This window comes from Anomaloglossus baeobatrachus, chromosome 11 (assembly GCF_048569485.1).
Source record: "Anomaloglossus baeobatrachus isolate aAnoBae1 chromosome 11, aAnoBae1.hap1, whole genome shotgun sequence".
Taxonomy (NCBI): Eukaryota; Metazoa; Chordata; class Amphibia; order Anura; family Aromobatidae; genus Anomaloglossus; species Anomaloglossus baeobatrachus.
Window position 1 is genome coordinate 140569338 of NC_134363.1, and position 19161 is coordinate 140588498.

General features: G+C 44.3%; 1 protein-coding gene and 1 long non-coding RNA gene across 2 annotated transcripts in view; one reads left to right on the forward strand and one right to left on the reverse strand.

Annotated features, from left to right (window-relative positions):
* Positions 1–8565, reverse strand: part of LOC142255978 (uncharacterized) — a 10716-nt gene extending 2151 nt beyond the window's left edge. The window contains exons 1-2 of the long non-coding RNA XR_012727464.1: positions 8082–8565; positions 7042–7111 (exon numbers count right to left, since the gene is read on the reverse strand). This is a non-coding gene — a long non-coding RNA (uncharacterized LOC142255978). The remainder of the gene's footprint in view (positions 1–7041; positions 7112–8081) is intronic.
* LOC142255977 (putative oxidoreductase YteT) overlaps positions 1–19161 on the forward strand; it is a 198269-nt gene that overhangs the window by 56161 nt on the left and 122947 nt on the right. Inside the window, exons 4-5 of the mRNA XM_075327445.1 lie at positions 15390–15474; positions 18231–18304. Coding sequence (XP_075183560.1) covers positions 15390–15474; positions 18231–18304 — 159 coding nt within the window. The remainder of the gene's footprint in view (positions 1–15389; positions 15475–18230; positions 18305–19161) is intronic.

The following is a 19161-nucleotide window of genomic DNA, read 5'->3' on the forward strand; positions in this document are numbered from 1 at the left end:
TAGCCGGCGTGAGCCACAGGACGCAGGTAGGAGATGTTCCTCACTCCTGCGGCTTCTCACACAGCGATGTGTGCTGCGCAGGGGAACGAGGAACAACATCGTACCTGTTTACTGCTGGCAAATTATGAAAATGTCGGACACTACACCAATGATACGATAACGACGCTTTTGCGCTCGTTAATCGTATCAAAAAGGATTTAAACACTACGATATCGCCTGCGACGCCGGATGTGCGTCACTTTCGATTTGACCCCACCAACATCGCACTTGCAATGTCGTAGTGTGCAAAGCCCGCACTTAGGCTATGTGTCCACGCTGCGGAAAATGCGCGGATTTTGCCTCGGATTTCTCGCAGAAAAGCCGCGGATTTCCCGAAAATCTGCAGCAGCGGCACTTCCCAGCCATTTCTATGGCTTTTTGGAAATGCTGGTGCCCATGCTGCGAATTTTTCCGCGGCGGATTTGGTTGCGGATTTTGATTTGGAAAAATCTGCAACATGTCAATTATTGTTGCGGATTTTGATCCGGATTTTGGCTTCAGAATTGAGAAAAAAAAAAAAATCCGCACCAAAATCCGCGGCAATTCCGCGGTAAATCCGCGGCAAATCCACACCTTTGAAAAGGTGAGGATTTTGCGGGAGAAAGCCGCGGATTTTCATGCAGAAAAAATCCGCAGCAACATTCTACCGTGGACACATAGCCTTAGACTAGTTCTTCAATGTCTGATCGGTGTTGGTGTGACACCTGGTACTTCCCATCGATCAGCTGTTTCTTGTTACTGCTGGCGGCTGGGACCACTCTGTTGCGGAGCGCCATCAACGGAATAGTGGCCGCAGTTGGTACTGCATATCTGCCCACTATCAATTCGAATAGGGGCCCTATAATGCAGTATTGAGCCGTGGCCACTATACTGTTGACATAGGTGTATGTGTATATATATATTATGTATGTATGTGTGTATATATATATATATATAAATTATCGTTCTGAATCAGATATAGTTGTGCCATCTGATTCCATATTGTAGACATGTAATGTGTGCAGAACCACCGGGATTTCCATGATCTATGATGATCTAAAATGTTCAGTTACCATAAGGAAGGGGCTGAGGTGTTCCCTGGAGCTGCAGCCATATGACTGCCTACCTGACAGCGCCACCGCATGTGTGTGGCCTTGTCCGGTACTGCACCTTGGACCATAGAGGTGCTGTCTGGTAGGAGACCCCACTTATTCTTACGATCCTAGTATCCCAGTTTGTTTCTTTTGAATTATATTGTAACAAATAGGAGATATTTAGGACACGGATGAAAGAATGAATGATTATAGTGTATCGATCTAGCAGAGGAGAATATTCCAGTCACATCCCTGCTGAGCTTTTCCTGTAAGTGAGCTCAGTGCTCGCCGTCCGTTGCTTCACCACAGACGACCCCTTGTGGATGGAAAACGACCCTACTCGCTGGGCAATCATTCCTAGGGTGGTCCGCTGTGTCGCAACATGCTCGGCTCTTCTGAGTCATGTCATTCCAGGCGGCTCCTGATGATCAGACGCGTCACCCACCGCACAACTCTTCTTCTTTTCCAAACATCATCAGGAAATTTACCAACTGCAAATCCTATTTTATGTCACGTTTAATACAATTTTTTCGGACAGTAGCAAATGCTGCTGGAAGGGAAATTATTCCCATAGTTTGTTTGAATGTGTTCTGTTGTTCTCTGTTATCAGCCATTACAGATCTTAGCAAGGCAGGACTATTGTGTTTTTTATTTTAATTCTCACAAATCTCCAGGCCGCATTCATACATTTTAGTTTAAAGGGGGGTTATCCACTTTTTTTCATTATTTAAGTGCATGTAGAAAACATTTTTTGACTTGGATTTCATTTAAACATTTTTCTATCGCTGACTTCAGAGTGAGTTAACTGAGAATCTGTCAGTGAGCTCGTTCTGATGGGAGAGTTTCTCAGGCTTCTGTGTTGCACTGTCTATCCCTGACTTCAAAGTGAGTTAACTGAGAATCTGTCAGTGAGTTTGTTCTGGTGGGAGAGTTTGTCAAGCTTTTCTTATTATGAGTACATCAAAGTTGATCATAAAATGTCTGTAAAATCCAAACTGCAATCTGTCTAATGAAACCAAACTGCAAAAATGATTTTTATCCCCAAATGCAAGCATTTAAGGAAGAAAAAATAATTGTTCCCAGCGGTGAATTTATATAAGGTTTGTAATATAGCGTCTGTGGATCTTTATATGGTTTAATCGTTACCATATGAGCATTTTAATACTACTACGAGAATTAAAAGGGTATTCCTGTTCCACTTGCTTACACACCCGAAGGTGCGCAGAGCCGATGACGTCCCGTCTACCTGTACCTCTCCTATTATAGTGAACAGAGCAGCAGCACAATGCACACCACCGTCCAAATATCAGTATAAGTGATGTCATTGACCCCACTGATGTAGAAGTGACGGGCACCATTTTTGTTTTTGCACGTGTTTTCTAATGGTCAAGAAAATAGTCCTGTTTATACCGGGCCAGAAGCTGCGCTCACATGGCCATTTATTTTATCATGATGGATTATGGTAATGGCACTCGGGTCTGATCAGAAATTGAGTCGAGTGTCATTACCGTGATCTGAGTCTGTCTCATGCGAGAACTGGATCACAAGTGCGGAGAAGATGGAAAGATTAAGTTCTCCATTGCCTGTCACTACGTTCATCAGACTATTGGATGTCACTCGAGTGCAATCTGATGTTTTGCACTCACCCATAGACTTGTATGGGTGCGCGATGTCCGATAACTCCTGTCAATTTAGACTTTTATGGGTGCGCGCTGTCTGATATCCGCTACCAATTTAGACTTGTATGGGTGCGCGATGTCCGATAACTCCTGTCAATTTAGACTTTTATGGGTGCGCGCTGTCTGATATCCGCTACCAATTTAGACTTTTATGGGTGCGCGCTGTCTGATATCCGCTACCAATTTAGACTTGTATGGATGTGCGCTGTCCGATATCCCCTGTCAATTTAGACTTGTATGGGTGCGCGATGTCCGATATCCGCTATCAATGTAGACTTATATGGGTGCGCACTGTCCGATATCCGCTGTCAATTTAGACTTGTATGGGTGCGCGATGTCCGATATCCGCTATCAATGTAGACTTATATGGGTGCGCACTGTCCGATATCCGCTGTCAATTTAGACTTGTATGGGTGCGCGATGTCCGATATCCGCTGTCAATTTAGACTTGTATGGGTGCGCGCTGTCTGATATCCGCTGTCAATTTAGACTTGTATGGATGTTCGCTGTCCGATATCCGCTGTCAATTTAGACTTGTATGGGTGCGCGATGTCCGATATCTGCTGTCAATTTAGACTTGTATGGGTGCGCGATGTCCGATATCCGCTGTCAATTTAGACTTGTATGGGTGCGCACTGTCTGATATTCGCTATCAATGTAGACTTGTATGGGTGCACGCTGTCCGATATCTGCTGTCAATTTAGACTTGTATGGGTGCGCACTGTCTGATATTCGCTATCAATGTTGACTTGTATGGGTGCACGTGTTGATATCCGCAGTCAATTTTGAGTTGTATGGGTGCGCGCTGTCTGATATCCGCTATCAATGTAGACTTGTATGGGTGCGCGCTGTCTGATATCCGCAGTCAATTTAGACTTGTATGGGTGCGCACTGTCCGATATCTGCTGTCGGTTTAGACTTGTATGAGCACGTGCTGTCCGATATCCCCTGTCAATTTAGACTTGTATGGGTGCGCGCTGTCTGATATCCACTATCAATTTAGACTTGTATGGGTGCGCGCTGTCTGATATCCACTATCAATTTACGCTTGTATGGGTGTACGCTGTCCGATATCCGCTGTCAATTTAGACTTTTATGGGTGCGCGCTGTCCGATAACTGCTGTCAATTTTCTCTTGTGCCGAATTGGCTTAAAAAAAAAATACGCTGATCGGCACTGTCCCATAGCATAACACTGGAGCGAGGGCAATCCGATAAAACATCCGATAGCACTTGTCTGATGTATACGCTTGTGTGAGCGCAGCCTTATTTGTATTCTAGAAAAAAAAAAAAGGTATAACCTGTCCACTGTGCAGATAAATGATCAGTCGGTGGGGTCCAAATTCTGTGACCCCCCCCCCATCATGCCACCAGCTGCGTACAGTAAGCATCAATTGAGCATGTGCACGTCCACTCTATTCATTGTCTATAGGACTGATAAAAACAGCCAAGCTCCAGAGATGTCCCCCCCCCCCACAGGCTTTACATCAAGGTGAAACTGTCATATGGCACATGGCCACGCGGAGACGCAGAGGACTTTGTGGCAAGGAGCGTAGTTTCTCCGACACTGTGTGCCGTCCATAGCCGGCTCTGCAATCTCACATATCATCATGCAATATTGTATGAATATATAAAGATATAAAGTATACGGGACAGTTACTATTTTATTCCAATGCCGTGATTAAAAATACATAAATAAAACATTTAGCGTATGTAAGAGAAAGAAAAACCTCTAGGCACATCTCGCGTGTCGGGTGCTATCATTGATACATAGAATAGAAGATAGAACCATCGCTAGGTACAACGTATCATCACATTATTCCTATAGATATGTAATAAGAACCATCGCACCTCTTTCCATAGGTGACGCTTTAGAACTAAAATCTATCCATCGGACCCCTTTATTCCATTAGTGGGGGCAGGTTTCAGGTTTATTTTGTCCATGAGTCAGATGTTGGTGTTTTCTGAATGATGGCCAAGCTATGTCCCCATCCCCCGACGTCTACACGATCATAGAGGGAATCATTTTCACCACCAAGTTAATGTTTAGTCTATCACTTACCTAGAATTTACTTTTGTTTTCAGTATAAAATATTGTAATGAGATGATGGCAAATTACATCTATTACTATTCTCGTTGGCTTAGTATTCGGCAATGCCCATGTCACCAGATTATTCTTTAGCCTTTGTAGTCCACTTTGATATAAAAACATCACACATTGGCTGCAGATCTATAGTTTCCAAGCTGCGAGGGTTTCATTCTTCGACATTCCCAGTGGTCTTTTTTAGTGTCCTTGGATCATTAGGGTACGCTGTCCTGTTCGTTGTGACGTGACCCTTGAAAAGGTGGGCAGATGGCGCTCGCACATGGTGAGCACTTGGGCTGTGACTTGTAAATGATGCTCGGTCGCCATCAAGGGGTCTACTGTGCACCAGGAGAAAAAATCACACCAGTACCCCACCATCACCAATAGCCTAAACCATTGACACACCAATAGCCTTAAACCATTGACGCACCAATAGCCTAAACCATTGAGACACCAATAGCCTTAAACCATTGACACACCAATAGCCTAAACCATTGAAACACCAATAGCCTAAACCATTGACACACCAATAGCCTAAACCATTGACACACCAATAGCCTAAACCATTGAAACACCAATAGCCTAAACCATTGACACACCAATAGCCTAAACCATTGAGACACCAATAGCCTTAAACCATTGACACACCAATAGCCTAAACCATTGAAACACCAATAGCCTAAACCATTGACACACCAATAGCCTAAACCATTGACACACCAATAGCCTAAACCATTGAAACACCAATAGCCTAAACCATTGACACACCAATAGCCTAAACCATTGACACACCAATAGCCTAAACCATTGACACACCAATAGCCTAAACCATTGACACACCAATAGCCTAAACCATTGAAACACCAATAGCCTAAACCATTGACGCACCAATAGCCTAAACCATTGAAACACCAATAGCTTAAACCATTGACACACCAATAGCCTAAACCATTGAAACACCAATAGCCTAAACCATTGACACACCAATAGCCTAAACCATTGAAACACCAATAGCCTAAACCATTGTCACACCAATAGCCTAAACCATTGAAACACCAATAGCTTAAACCATTGACACACCAATAGCCTAAACCATTGAAACACCAATAGCCTAAACCATTGACACACCAATAGCCTAAACCATTGACACACCAATAGCCTAAACCATTGACACACCAATAGCCTAAACCATTGACACACCAATAGCCTAAACCATTGAAACACCAATAGCCTAAACCATTGACGCACCAATAGCCTAAACCATTTACGCACCAATAGCGTAAACCATTGTCACACCAATAGCCTAAACCATTGTCACACCAATAGCCTAAACCATTGTCACACCAATAGCCTAAACCATTGTCACATAATTAGCCTAAACCATTGTCACACCAATAGCCTAAACCAGTGTCACACCAATAGCCTAAACCATTACACCAAATTATGACCCCATCACCATGGTATAGGAAAAAGGTGGATAATTGATGACGAAACCCATCTTATAGTGGCCTCTGTAGCCCATCCACTTCAAGGCTGCACAAGCTGGGGGTTATATGGCGGTTTGATCTAGTGCTGCTCTACTGTCTGTCAGTCACAAAGGACATTTTCCTCTAACCTTTCCTGTTTACAAGGTATTTTTACCCACAGATCTCTCACACATATGTTGTGCACCAGGTTTCTATGAAAGAAAAAAAAAAGTAATTCCGATCACATTTCTTCCCCTATACAGATCCATGCTTCTCTTTTAGTGATTTATTATTATTATTATTATTATTATTATTATTATTATAGTGCAATTCATTCCATGGCACTTTACATGTGAAAAATGCTTTATCTACATGCTACTAATCCCCCCCCCTCCAAAAAAAAACAAAACAAAAAAAACCACAATTAAACATCAAAAGTAATTTTTAATAGAATTTGATTATTTTGTGCATTTTTCTGCCAAGTCTAATATTAACATCTTCACGCCTGCAACACTTTCATTACGTTAAGTCCAAAATATTTTCAAAGTAGATCCACAAAAGTATTTATTAGCTCAGCACATAAAATAAAATGCTAGAAAATGTTGCAGTTTACATAAAATAATTAATTTTAATATAATTAATATTCATTTAAATATTAATATAACATTAACTGTCCCAAAAAATGAATAAATAAAATCACCTTCTGAAAACACGTGGACCAATACCATTCAAGTCCTTGATTGAGAAAGCAGAATTGTTCTCTTTTTAGTCTTGAAAGAATCCAAAAATATATAATAAATAAAAAAAAATTCAAAAATGCAAAAAATATATAATATTAATGGAAATAAATTAAAAAAAGTTAAAAAATATATGATATATTAATGGGAATAAATAAAAAAAAATAAAAAACTTATAATAATGGGGATAAATAAATTAAAAACAAAAAATATATAATAATGGGAATAAATACATTAAAAAACATTAAAATATATAATATTAATGGAAATAAATTGGAAAAAATATATAATATTAATGGGAATAAATACATAAAAAACCCCTCAAAATATACAGTATAATATTAATGGGAATAAATTTTAAAAAATGACAAAAAATATATATAATATTTATGGGAGTAAATAAATACAAAAGTAAAAAAATATATAATATTAATGGGAATAAATACATTTAAAAAATGTCAAAAATATAGAATATTAATGGGAATAAGTAAACAAAAAATATATAATATATTAATGGGAATAAATAAATTAAAAAAATATATATATAATATTGGGAATAAATAAATTAAAAAAAATATATAATATTAATTAAAATAAATTTGAAAAAAAAAATATAGTAATGGAAATAAATAAATTTAAAAAATTCAAAGAAATATATAATATTAATGGGAATAAGTAAACAAAAATAAATAAAATATATGTTAATGGGAATAAATAAATAAAAAAATATAATAAAAACATAAATATATATAATATTAATGAGAATAAATTGGAAAAAAAATAAATAAAAAAATAAATAATAATGGGAATAAATAAATTAAAAAAAAAAACAAAATATATAGTATTAAAAAAATAAAAAATAAATATATATAATAATGGGGGAAAAAAACTGTCTTCGCTTTCTTTTAAATTTGAAAAGGAATAAAAAGAAAAAAATAATAGTCAATCCGGTAAAACGTGCCGTAAACCTTCAGGTTCTCATTGAATTTTCTTGAATACTTGCCCCTCGCCTGAGCTGTTATGGATCCTGCTTCATCTGTGTCTCCAGCCGGTGGGAGGGATATTGAGCTCTTTCCGAGTCGTCTGTTACTTAAACATTTACTAGCTGGAAGCGAAAAAAAAAAAAATATGATGCAATATTCTTCATTGTTTTCTGGGCACAAACCCAAAAAACGAAAATGATTTATGTTGCTACAAGGTTATTTTCCTTTGATTAGAACAGCTTCTTCCTGGTTCCCTTTTAGGAGGAAAAAAAAAATAGGGCGAGGGTGATTTAGTAGGAGATAAGTCTTTAAAAAAAGAAAAAAAAAAATTTCAGGGACTTTTCTGGTTGGAACCGGTCTGAGACTGCAGCCAATCTCCTCCCTGGACTTTTTTTTCCCCCCTCTTTTTATAAAGAAACAATGAGTAGAATACTGGGGCGTAGCTGCAGCATCAATCACTACGACTTTATTTTTAGATGGTAAAAATAACACTATAGGCAGAGACCTGGGCTGTTATGGAAAAAAAGAATAAAAAAAGGACTCCAGCTTTAATTTTAGAGGACGCTCTTTTTGGGGGAGGGGGGTTTACATGTAAGAGACGTCAAACATAACATAAGAGTTTTTAAAAGCGGAGAATACAGTACAAGAGCTCCCTCATCCGAGCTTGTGCGGAACCACATGGTTTGTATGATTTACAGGATATATTCAACACGCCTGGAAGGTTTATTGTGTGGTTGTGCCTATAGAGCCCTCAAAATGTCTCTAAACGCCATTACATAGGCTTCAAAAATATCCGCATGCAATACAAAAATATTCATGACAACACAAGTTTGGTAAACTGTTGATATGGATTTTTTGAGGTTTGTTTTCTAAAGTTAATCTGTCAGCAGTAGTGATGAGCGGGCACTGCCATGCTCGGGTGCTCAGTACTCGTAACTAGTGATGAGCGGGCACTACCATGCTCGGGTGCTCAGTACTGATAACTAGTGATGAGAGGGCACTACCATGCTCGGGTGCTCAGTACTGATAACTAGTGATGAGAGGGCACTAACATGCTCGGGTGCTCTGTACTTGTAACTAGTGATGAGCGAGCACTACCATGCTCGGGTGCTCAGTACTGGTAACTAGTGATGAGCGGGCACTACCATGCTCGGGTGCTCTGTACTCGTAACTAGTGATGAGCGGACACTACCATGCTCAGGTGCTCTGTACTCGTAACTAGTGATGAGTGGGCACTACCATGCTCGGGTACTCGTAACTAGTGATGAGCAGGCACTACAATGCTCGGGTGCTCAGTACTGGTAACTAGTGATGAGCGGGCACTACCATGCTCGGGTGCTCTGTACTCGTAACTAGTAGTGAGCGGACACTACCATGCTCAGGTGCTCTGTACTCGTAACTAGTGATGAGCGAGCACTACCATGCTCAGGTGCTCTGTACTCATAACTAGTGATGAGTGGGCACTACCATGCTCGGGTACTCGTAACTAGTGATGAGCAGGCACTACCATGCTCGGGTGCTCAGTACTGGTAACTAGTGATGAGCAGACACTACCATGCTCAGGTGCTCTGTACTCATAACTAGTGATGAGCGGGCACTACCATGCTCGGGTGCTCAGTACTCGTAACTAGTCATGAGCGGGTACTATCATGCTCAGGTGATCAGTAGTCGTAACTAGTGATGAGCGGGCACTACCATGCTCGAGTGCTCAGTACTCTTAACTAGTGATGAGTGGGCACTACCATGCTCGGGTGCTCAGTACTCGTAACTAGTGATGAGCGGGCACTACCATGCTCAGGTGCTCTGTACTCGTAACTAGTGATGAGCGAGCACTACCATGCTCAGGTGCTCTGTACTCATAACTAGTGATGAGTGGGCACTACCATGCTCGGGTACTCGTAACTAGTGATGAGCAGGCACTACCATGCTCGGGTGCTCAGTACTGGTAACTAGTGATGAGCAGACACTACCATGCTCAGGTGCTCTGTACTCATAACTAGTGATGAGCAGGCACTACCATGCTCGGGTGCTCAGTACTCGTAACTAGTGATGAGCGGGCACTACCATGCTCGGGTGCTCAGTACTCGTAACTAGTCATGAGCGGGTACTATCATGCTCAGGTGATCAGTAGTCGTAACTAGTGATGAGCGGGCACTACCATGCTCGAGTGCTCAGTACTCGTAACTAGTGATGAGCGGGCACTACCATGCTCGAGTGCTCAGTACTCTTAACTAGTGATGAGCGGGCACTACCATGCTCGGGTGCTCAGTACTCGTAACTAGTGATGAGCGGGCACTACCATGCTCGAGTGCTCAGTACTCGTAACTAGTGATGAGCGGGCACTACCATGCTCGAGTGCTCAGTACTCGTAACTAGTGATGAGCGGGCACTACCATGCTCGGGTGTTCAGTACTCGTAACTAGTGATGAGCGGGCACTACCATGCTCAGGTGCTCAGTACTCGTAACTAGTGATGAGCGGGCACTACCATTCTCTGGTGCTCGATACCTGTAACTAGAGATGAGCGGGCACTACCATGCTCAGGTGCTCGATACCTGTAACTAGTGATGAGCGGGCACTACCATGCTCGAGTGCTCAGTACTCGTAACTAGTGATGAGCGGGCACTACCATGCTCGAGTGCTCAGTACTCGTAACTAGTGATGAGCGGGCACTACCATGCTCGAGTGCTCAGTACTAGTAACTAGTGATGAGCGGGCACTACCATGCTCAGGTACTCAGTACTCGTAACTAGTGATGAGCGGGCACTACCATGCTCGGGTGCTCAGTACTCGTAACTAGTGATGAGCGAGCACTACCATGCTCGGGTGCTCTGTACTAGTAACTAGTGATGAGTGGGCACTACCATGCTCTGGTGCTCGATACCTGTAACTAGTGATGAGCGGGCACTACCATGCTCGGGTGCTCAGTACTTGTAACTAGTGATGAGCGAGCACTACCATGCTCTGGTGCTCGATACCTGTAACTAGTGATGAGCGGGCACTACCATGCTCGGGTGCTCGATACCTGTAACTAGTGATGAGCGAGCACTACCATGCTCGGGTGCTCTGTACTAGTAACTAGTGATGAGTGGGCACTACCATGCTCGGGTGCTCTGTACTAGTAACTAGTGATGAGTGGGCACTACCATGCTCTGGTGCTCGATACCTGTAACTAGTGATGAGCGGGCACTACCATGCTCGGGTGCTCAGTACTTGTAACTAGTGATGAGCGAGCACTACCATGCTCTGGTGCTCGATACCTGTAACTAGTGATGAGCGGGCACTGCCATGTTCGGTACGTCTACAGCATTTCAGCCAATCAGTGAGCTTAGAGCTCACTGAATGACATCAGCGCTGCAGCCAAACGGCAGAGATTGGGGCAGTAGAGGGAGACACAGAGCTGGACCAACCCAAGGAGGGTAAATAATATCTGTCTTTTTTTTTTTTTTTTAAATTCTAGCTACCGCAGCCTATGAAAGACCGTTTTACGAAAGGGAACAACCCTATTCCAGTTTAGAACAAACCCTGTCCTGAGTATAGAGACTGCCATTGATTCATTGGGACCTATGTGACCCTTAAGGCCACTTTACACGCAACGACATTCCTAACGAGATGTCGCTGGGGTCACGGATTCCGTGACGCACATCCGGCCTTGTTAGCGACGTTGTTGCGTGTAACACCTACGAGCGACCGCTAACTATCAGAAATACTCACCTCATCGTTGATCGTTGACATGTCGTTCATTTCCCAAATATCGTTGCTGGTGCTGGACGCAGGTTGTTCTTCGTTCCTGAGGCAGCACACATCACTACGTGTGACACCCCGGAAACGACGAACAACAGCGTTCCTGCGTCCTCCGGCAACGAGGTGGGAGTGACGTGAATGCGGCTGCTTTCTGCCCCTCCACTTCTATTGGCGGGCCGCTGTGCGACGTCTCAGGAACCACACCCTTAAAAAAGAGGTTGTTCGCCGCCCACAGCGATGTCGCTAGGAAGGTAAGTATGTGTGATGCGTACCAGCAATATTTTCCGCCATGGGCAGCGATTTGCCCGTGACGCACAAACGATGGGGGCGAGTGCGATCACTAGCGATGTCGCTGCATGTAAAGCGGCCTTTAGTCTCTCCTGTAATGGTGGAATAACGAAAACTAGACAATTACTAGCATGTTGTCTTACAGTATCACTCTAGGTCTGGGGAAGTATCACGCGCACGGAGACAGGGAAGGGAAACCCTGTGTCTAGGGAAGGTGTTGATGGGACCAAACCTTTCACTTGCCCCTGGCTCTCATGACCACCTTAGATAGGTTCCACACCTATGCGCTGAGCAGGATACCTGACTCTCGCTGACCCTGAACTGGGCCCTAGGTAAGGAATGGATGGGATGAGCACTTGGTCAACTCCACTAAGCTCTAAAGAAGACACATGGAGCACAAACAGGGGGAAGTCAACGAATAACGTATTTCCAAGAAGTCTCTGGGAGAGGAACAGCAATAAACAACGTTTCTTCAGATGAATACAAGCTGACTGCTTGCATCCAAAGCCTGTATAGGAATATAACTCAATCACCAGCAAACACCAAGGGGAAATGTGGGTATTTAAAGACTCAAGAGGAAGTGATAATAATTAACAGCTGAAAGGTGAGGATATATGTAGGGTCCGAAAAGGAAAAGGATTATCCCCAAGCAGAGAATATACATATGATACAATTTACACCATAGCAGGAAGAATAGAATGTAAGGGGGCAGTTTGTTTAGTGTAGCCAGACGCTGCGACCTTCCACAGCCGGACACCACAGGACTGTCGGTCAACTGTGACACACCCGTGACATACAGAGATTATAGTAGCTCTGTCTTATCTGGCGAGATACTTTGGAAACCGCTTATAATCAAGAAACCTGTCCATGGAGTAGGGTTTTCCCAAAGCGGATGAGAACTTTTTGAAGACTATGTTTTATCACGAGTTGAGCAAAAAGATCCTGGTTGGACATCAACTGCTGTGCTCTCTGGCAGCCAAACCAGGGTCCTGCGAACTTCCTCGGCTGGTGGTATCCAGGGTGCCTCAGACCTTTACAGGGCAACCAAGTAACTAAGCCTCATGCGATGTCATGATGTCGCAGGGGCACCCATGATACCGGCACTCGAGTGTTGACCGTGTATATTTACAGGACCCAAGTCTGGTTGCCAGGGAGTACCAAAGTGGAGCAGGGTCCTACAAATCTTTGTCACCTCTGTTCATTATCTAAGGCCTTCCTGTATCTCTGGATAAAAAGCTATGTTAATTGATGTGGACACTGCCTAAAAAATCCTATTAGGAAACCTGATGGACTCCCTAAATGGGTTTAACCTGTGACAGTAAATAGGGCTGTCGTAAACAGGCGAAGGACCACTATTCATGGTGTTCTAGCGGCGAGGGTCTTAGAAGCTACTATTCTCACCATTAGAAGCTGTTTTATTGACCGTGTGGTCATACAATTGTCACTGATGTGTCACAGGTGACAGAGTCATGTGTTTTCCAATCATAGCAGGTCACTGCGATTGGCATCACAGAATGCTCCCTGACTTTCCATCGTTCTTGCTGTCAGTATTCATTGGTATAGGTAGCTTTCCTGCTGGATTCAACTCTCTCCCTTTTGGACACAACAGGAGCTTGACTTCCACCCAGCTGTTCCCTTGGTGTTTATACACCCCTTCCTTCCTTTGGACTGGTGCTAGTGATATTTTCAGTTCATTCAAACTGAGGTGGCAAACAGATGGCTTGTACTCTTCTGGGGTATCGTTGCTGAAAGCTCTGCCGACCTCCTTCCTGATTCATCTAATAATAAGTAGTTCATGCATTCCCCTCCCCCCTGTGTGTCCTCCTTGTGTCTTCTATAGTGGTTAGCGGTGTTGACAAGAGCTCATCCCATCCATTCCCTATTTAGGGTCCAGCACTAGGGATACCTAGGGTCAGGTATCCGACTCCTATCTAGGGTGGTGAGGACCCCAGGGACCAGCAGTAGGTTCGGTCAGGGGTTGCCAGCTTCCCTCTCCCTAGACACAGGGGTTCCCTTTCATTTTGCTTGGTACATCTCCGTACCTAGCGTGACAACAATGGGCTGTTGATGAAAACCCCTTTTAGTAAAGGCTTGTTCATGACCAGGGTTTACCTGTAACCAAACAGAAATAAATGGGCTTTTTAGGGCATCTATAAGTAAGGACTAATAGCCCCATTTATAATATAAGCAATCCTTGTTGCCAATTCCAACCAGCCACGGTTGTTTTTTCATTTTTTAAATTTAAACCCGAGCTGTGATTGGCTGCTTTGGGCACAAAGTCCAAGTTTGCTGTTGAAAGTTGTAATAATTACACGACCGATTCCTGTATTCGTTGCTTTCACCATATCACATATCCTTGAACTGTTCATAATGTCAACAAGCGGAAGATAAAAAGAGGAAGCGATAAGTTCCTTTGGTTTAACGGGCGTTTCACCACTGCAAAACAGATGTGTACACAGTATACATTATTCTGGAGACTCGACGTATCGGTTATTGTTCTGAAAGGCAGTTCCTTTTAACAATTTATGTAGTTGTAATCATTAAACCCCTATACATATTAGATGACCACCATCTCCACCTGCACTGGTCGTCAGTCTAATGTGTATTGGGCCTCCTAAGTCTCCTCGGAGAGAAAGATCAAGCAGTTGGAATTTCAGTGCCTGATCATTTTGCTTTGCACTTTTGAGTATTGGGGAATTGGGAAAGTTTTCACGGCCAACTTTAGGAGAACTGAAGAATCCCACCCTTCGAATCACCACCGGTCACCCCCTCTCCACCCAACACAGCCAACTTTAGGAAAACTGAAGAATCCCACCCTTCGTATCACCACCGGTCACCCCCTCTCCACCCAACACAGCCAACTTTAGGAGAACTGAAGAATCCCACCCTTCGTATCACCACCGGTCACCCCCTCTCCACCCAACACAGCCAACTTTAGGAGAACTGAAGAATCCCACCCTTCGAATCACCACCAGCCACCTCCTCTCCACCCAACACAGCCAACTTTAGGAGAACTGAAGAATCCCACCCTTCGAATCACCACCGGTCGCCCCCTCTCCACCCAACACAGCCAACTTTAGGAGAACTGAAGAATCCCACCCTTCGAATCACCACCAGCCACCACTTCTCCACCAAACACAATGATTTTTCATCAGTTTCCTAATTGATTAGTTCTTTTCTACAACTTTTGTGAAATTTCACTTACTATTTCAGTCTTGCCCTGGAACGATTGCCAAAATGATCAGATTTTCTTTGATTGTCAAACACTTTATTCACCATAGAATTTTTCTTCCTCAGATTGTTGGTGTTGCAGATCCTCGATCATGTACCAAGGAAACCCTCAAGATGATGCATCGTATCGATGATGATAAATATTTTGATGGTTGGTATACACGGGTTTTTTTTGGGTGAAAAATAAGTGCACTGATGTCCCGGAGCCCCTCACTCTGTTCTTGATCTAAGAGGCACATTGTTCCTGTCCATGAGGCAGAAAGTCACCATAACGCTTGTAGACTGAATTTGCCCCACTGATGGCACCATGGTCAAACTTCAGTTCATTTTAACTGCCCAGTATCCAAAAGGGAAAGATTAGTGCATGCTGATATTTTTTTTCCAGCTGTACTAACGATCCTTGTGGAAAATCACCCAGCACATTGGTTACAATTGGTTCTGTGTGCGGTCCATGTCTGGTGCGTCGCACACATGCAGAGTCGGCGTTACCACTTGGTACACCTGGGCAAGTGCTGGGGTCCTGAACAAAGAGGGAGACCCACTCGCTGTCGGGGATACCATCAGCACTGTTTACCCGATGGTGTCCCTAGACCGTTATAATGTATGGGGCCCGAGTAACTGTCTCCCCCCTCTCCCATGGACTCTCTCCTCCTGTGCGCTGTCTCTCTACACTATGTGATGAGTGCAGCATCCTGACTGCTCCTTGGTAAATAAATACTAATAAGCCAGGAGCAGAGACTAGTGACATCAGCAGTCAGCACTGATCTCCTGCATCGCTGGGTCACCGCTCAGTTGTAAGGACGTTCATCACATAGCGCAAGGGGAGAAAAAAGAGCATGGGGGAGAAGAGACCGCACGGGGGGAGAAGGGACTGCACTTGGGGAGAAGGGACTGCACTTGGGGAGAAGGGACTGCACTTGGGGAGAAGGGACTGCACTTGGGGAGAAGGGACCGCACGGGGGAGAAGCGACCGCACGGGGGGAGAAGAGAGAGTACAGAGGTGAAAGGGACCGCACAGGGGGAAAAGGGACCGCACAGGGGGAGAAGAGAGAGCACAGGGGAGAGAGAGCAAAAGGGGAGAAAGTAGAGCACAGCAGGGGAGAAGGGGCTGCGCATAGGGAGAAGAGCAAGCACGGGGGGAGAGAGCGCACGAGGAGGGATTACATTTATGTAACTTGTGTGTGTATATGACTCGCCCACCTCAGGGCTATGGGACACCCGGTACCGGGCCGGACTAGTCCGGGGATCGTCAGTGGTGGCGGGGCCCGGCTCCGTGGCCCTGGTGGGTGTCAGTTAAATATGGCTGATTAAAGTTTGTGTTCGTGACGCCACCTGTGGTTTGCGGCTATTAAGCCGCCGCTGCTGTGTAAGGCCTCCGGGGTGATGAAGTGGCAGCAATGATGGTACTGCTCCCCACAGGTGGAGCGGTGCCCCGGGGCACAGTTGGTGCTCGTGAGAGTCTATGGTGTAGTGGAAGTCTAAGCAGACGGAATAACAGAGGCAACACCAAGGGTGCAGTTTCAAGTTGTTTACTCACACATCCTGGTATGCGCACACTGGTGCCCTCAGACGACTGGAACCCACTGTCAGGGACCTCCGCCGTTTCTGGGTAATTTCTGGAATGAAAACCGGTACCCTTCTCTCTAAGGTGTCTCTGTCTTCAGCTGTCTTCCTAAGCCTAGCTCTTTTAGGATGAACCCGCTCGGCCTCCACTACAGCCTCCAGGCTGGGGGGGGGTCACCTGTCGGATGATTATCCCCTTTCTAGAGGTTCTGCTGTGGGCTGTGGCCCGGGGAGTTTACAATTTTCCCTGGGTCTCGGTTTTTACTGTTTGGAGATAATTTTGCACTCCTCCGTTTTCTAGGGACCGTCCCCTGTTGCAGCTTGATCCCTCCACCGATGTTCCTGTGGAACAGGCCACCACAGCTCTACAGCTATCCGTGGCCCTGGAATCCCTTCTTCTCTCTGCTTGGTGTCACCTGGACCCTCTGAGTCCCAGGATCTTCACCAGGAAGCGTCTCTTTCTTCTTCTTAGCTCCTGCCTGACTAGAGCTGTCTTTCCTTCTCTCCTCCTTGCCTGCCTCCTGCAGACCTCCTCCTCCTTCCCCACTCTCTCTCAGACTTCTGTTGCTTTCTCTGTGCGGACACTCTGAGCTCACAGAGCTCCTTTCTCTTTCACAGCTACATGCTGGCTCCTCACTCTCTCACTCTCTGAGGGAAACTGAAACTAACTTGACCTTCCTTTCTCTATCTGCTCTCTGGTGGCTCCTCCCACCTCACCAGTTGCTAAGCTGTACCCTATAGGAGCAGGGATGGGTCTTACGGCCCCTCCCAGCATGCAGCATGGGAGGGTAACTGCCACTGTCCCTGGTCCCAGTATGTACCTAACAATGGGTGTTGTGTAGATTTACCAGGGGACCGGCGTTCACTCCTTTCCTCACCCAGAATCGGGCATCACACCTCTGGATGGGGTGCAATGTCCTGTGGTGACGGAAGCCTCAGGGGCGCCACATATATACTGTGTGTATATAATATCCTGCAACCTCTATATCCTAATGATGATCGTGGTGTGTGTTAAAGGGGTCCGATGGGACACTTTCGCCCATGGCCCATGAAAACCTGGAGCCGGCCCTGCACACATGGCTCAAAAACTCTCATGTCTGAATGAGCCCTATCGACTGGTTTCGCACATGCTGTACAATATTCACAATGCGAGTGCACAGGTTGCTGCGTTTGGGTCAAGAAAAGCATGGCCGGTCCATAAATCAATCACGGTTCATACTCGGACCGGCGGATATGTGAAATCAGTTCTAGACTGTACTCTTGCATCCTGCTTCTTTTTGCACACTTTTTAGACTAACATGTATCAAAGAGTCAAACTAATAAAAGGTTTTGGTTTTTTTGCAGACTGGAGAGAAGCTGCAAAACTGGAGAAATTTGCAGATGCGGTGATAATCGCAACCCCGGACAGACTACATAAGGTATATGTTCAGAAATGCAGGCTCCCTTATTAGTCATGACGGTACGGCAGGTGCGAGGAGGGACTGTAATGAGGTCCCTGCACTCCTTCCTGCATCCCTCACTGGGTGCACCATGAGCATCTGCCGTAGGCCAAATTCTCTTTCATATCTCTCATCTCCCATGGTGACCTTAATACATCTCTTGTTGTGAAATGCCAACCAGATGGCACGCAAATGTATTCGACAACCCCCAACCCTGCACCTGCAGCGCAGACCCCCGAGCAGCCATTGTGGTTCCAAAGCTGCCGTCACATGCATCGGTTTTGTGTGTTGGGATTTTATTGCATTTTATAGGTTTTTTTTTATTATAGTGATGTTCCATGTAACAATATATTATTTTACATTTTTTGTAAGTCATTGTTTTAAAACGTTATCAAAAAGGTAAATAACCTGTTTATCAATTGTAATTTTCCACAGTAATAGAATTATTAATTAGCTGGGTTATCGTTTGCGTTCTGCAGTGTAATCATAATGATATTCTGTAAGGAATATCTCCTGGTTTTGTCAGTGCATGTACCGTGGTTATCTCTGGTTTTGTCCTTATACATGCAATTACACTAATTGGATGCGGTGTGACATGCTCAGCCTTTTTCTCCGCAAAGTTTTGTGGAAGCCAAATAATGGAAAGTATCAAAACAAAGCAGATTTATTAAAACGCAATGCGCCAAAAAGAGACAAAAGTGCGGCATCAAAAACAAAAAAAAAATACAGGTAAAAAATGCACTAAAAATATAAAGAAAAAGCAGAAGAAACCTACGGTAATTTATATAATAGGTGCAGAAAATCTCAAAAAGTCAATGTGGGAACGTACCCTAAAG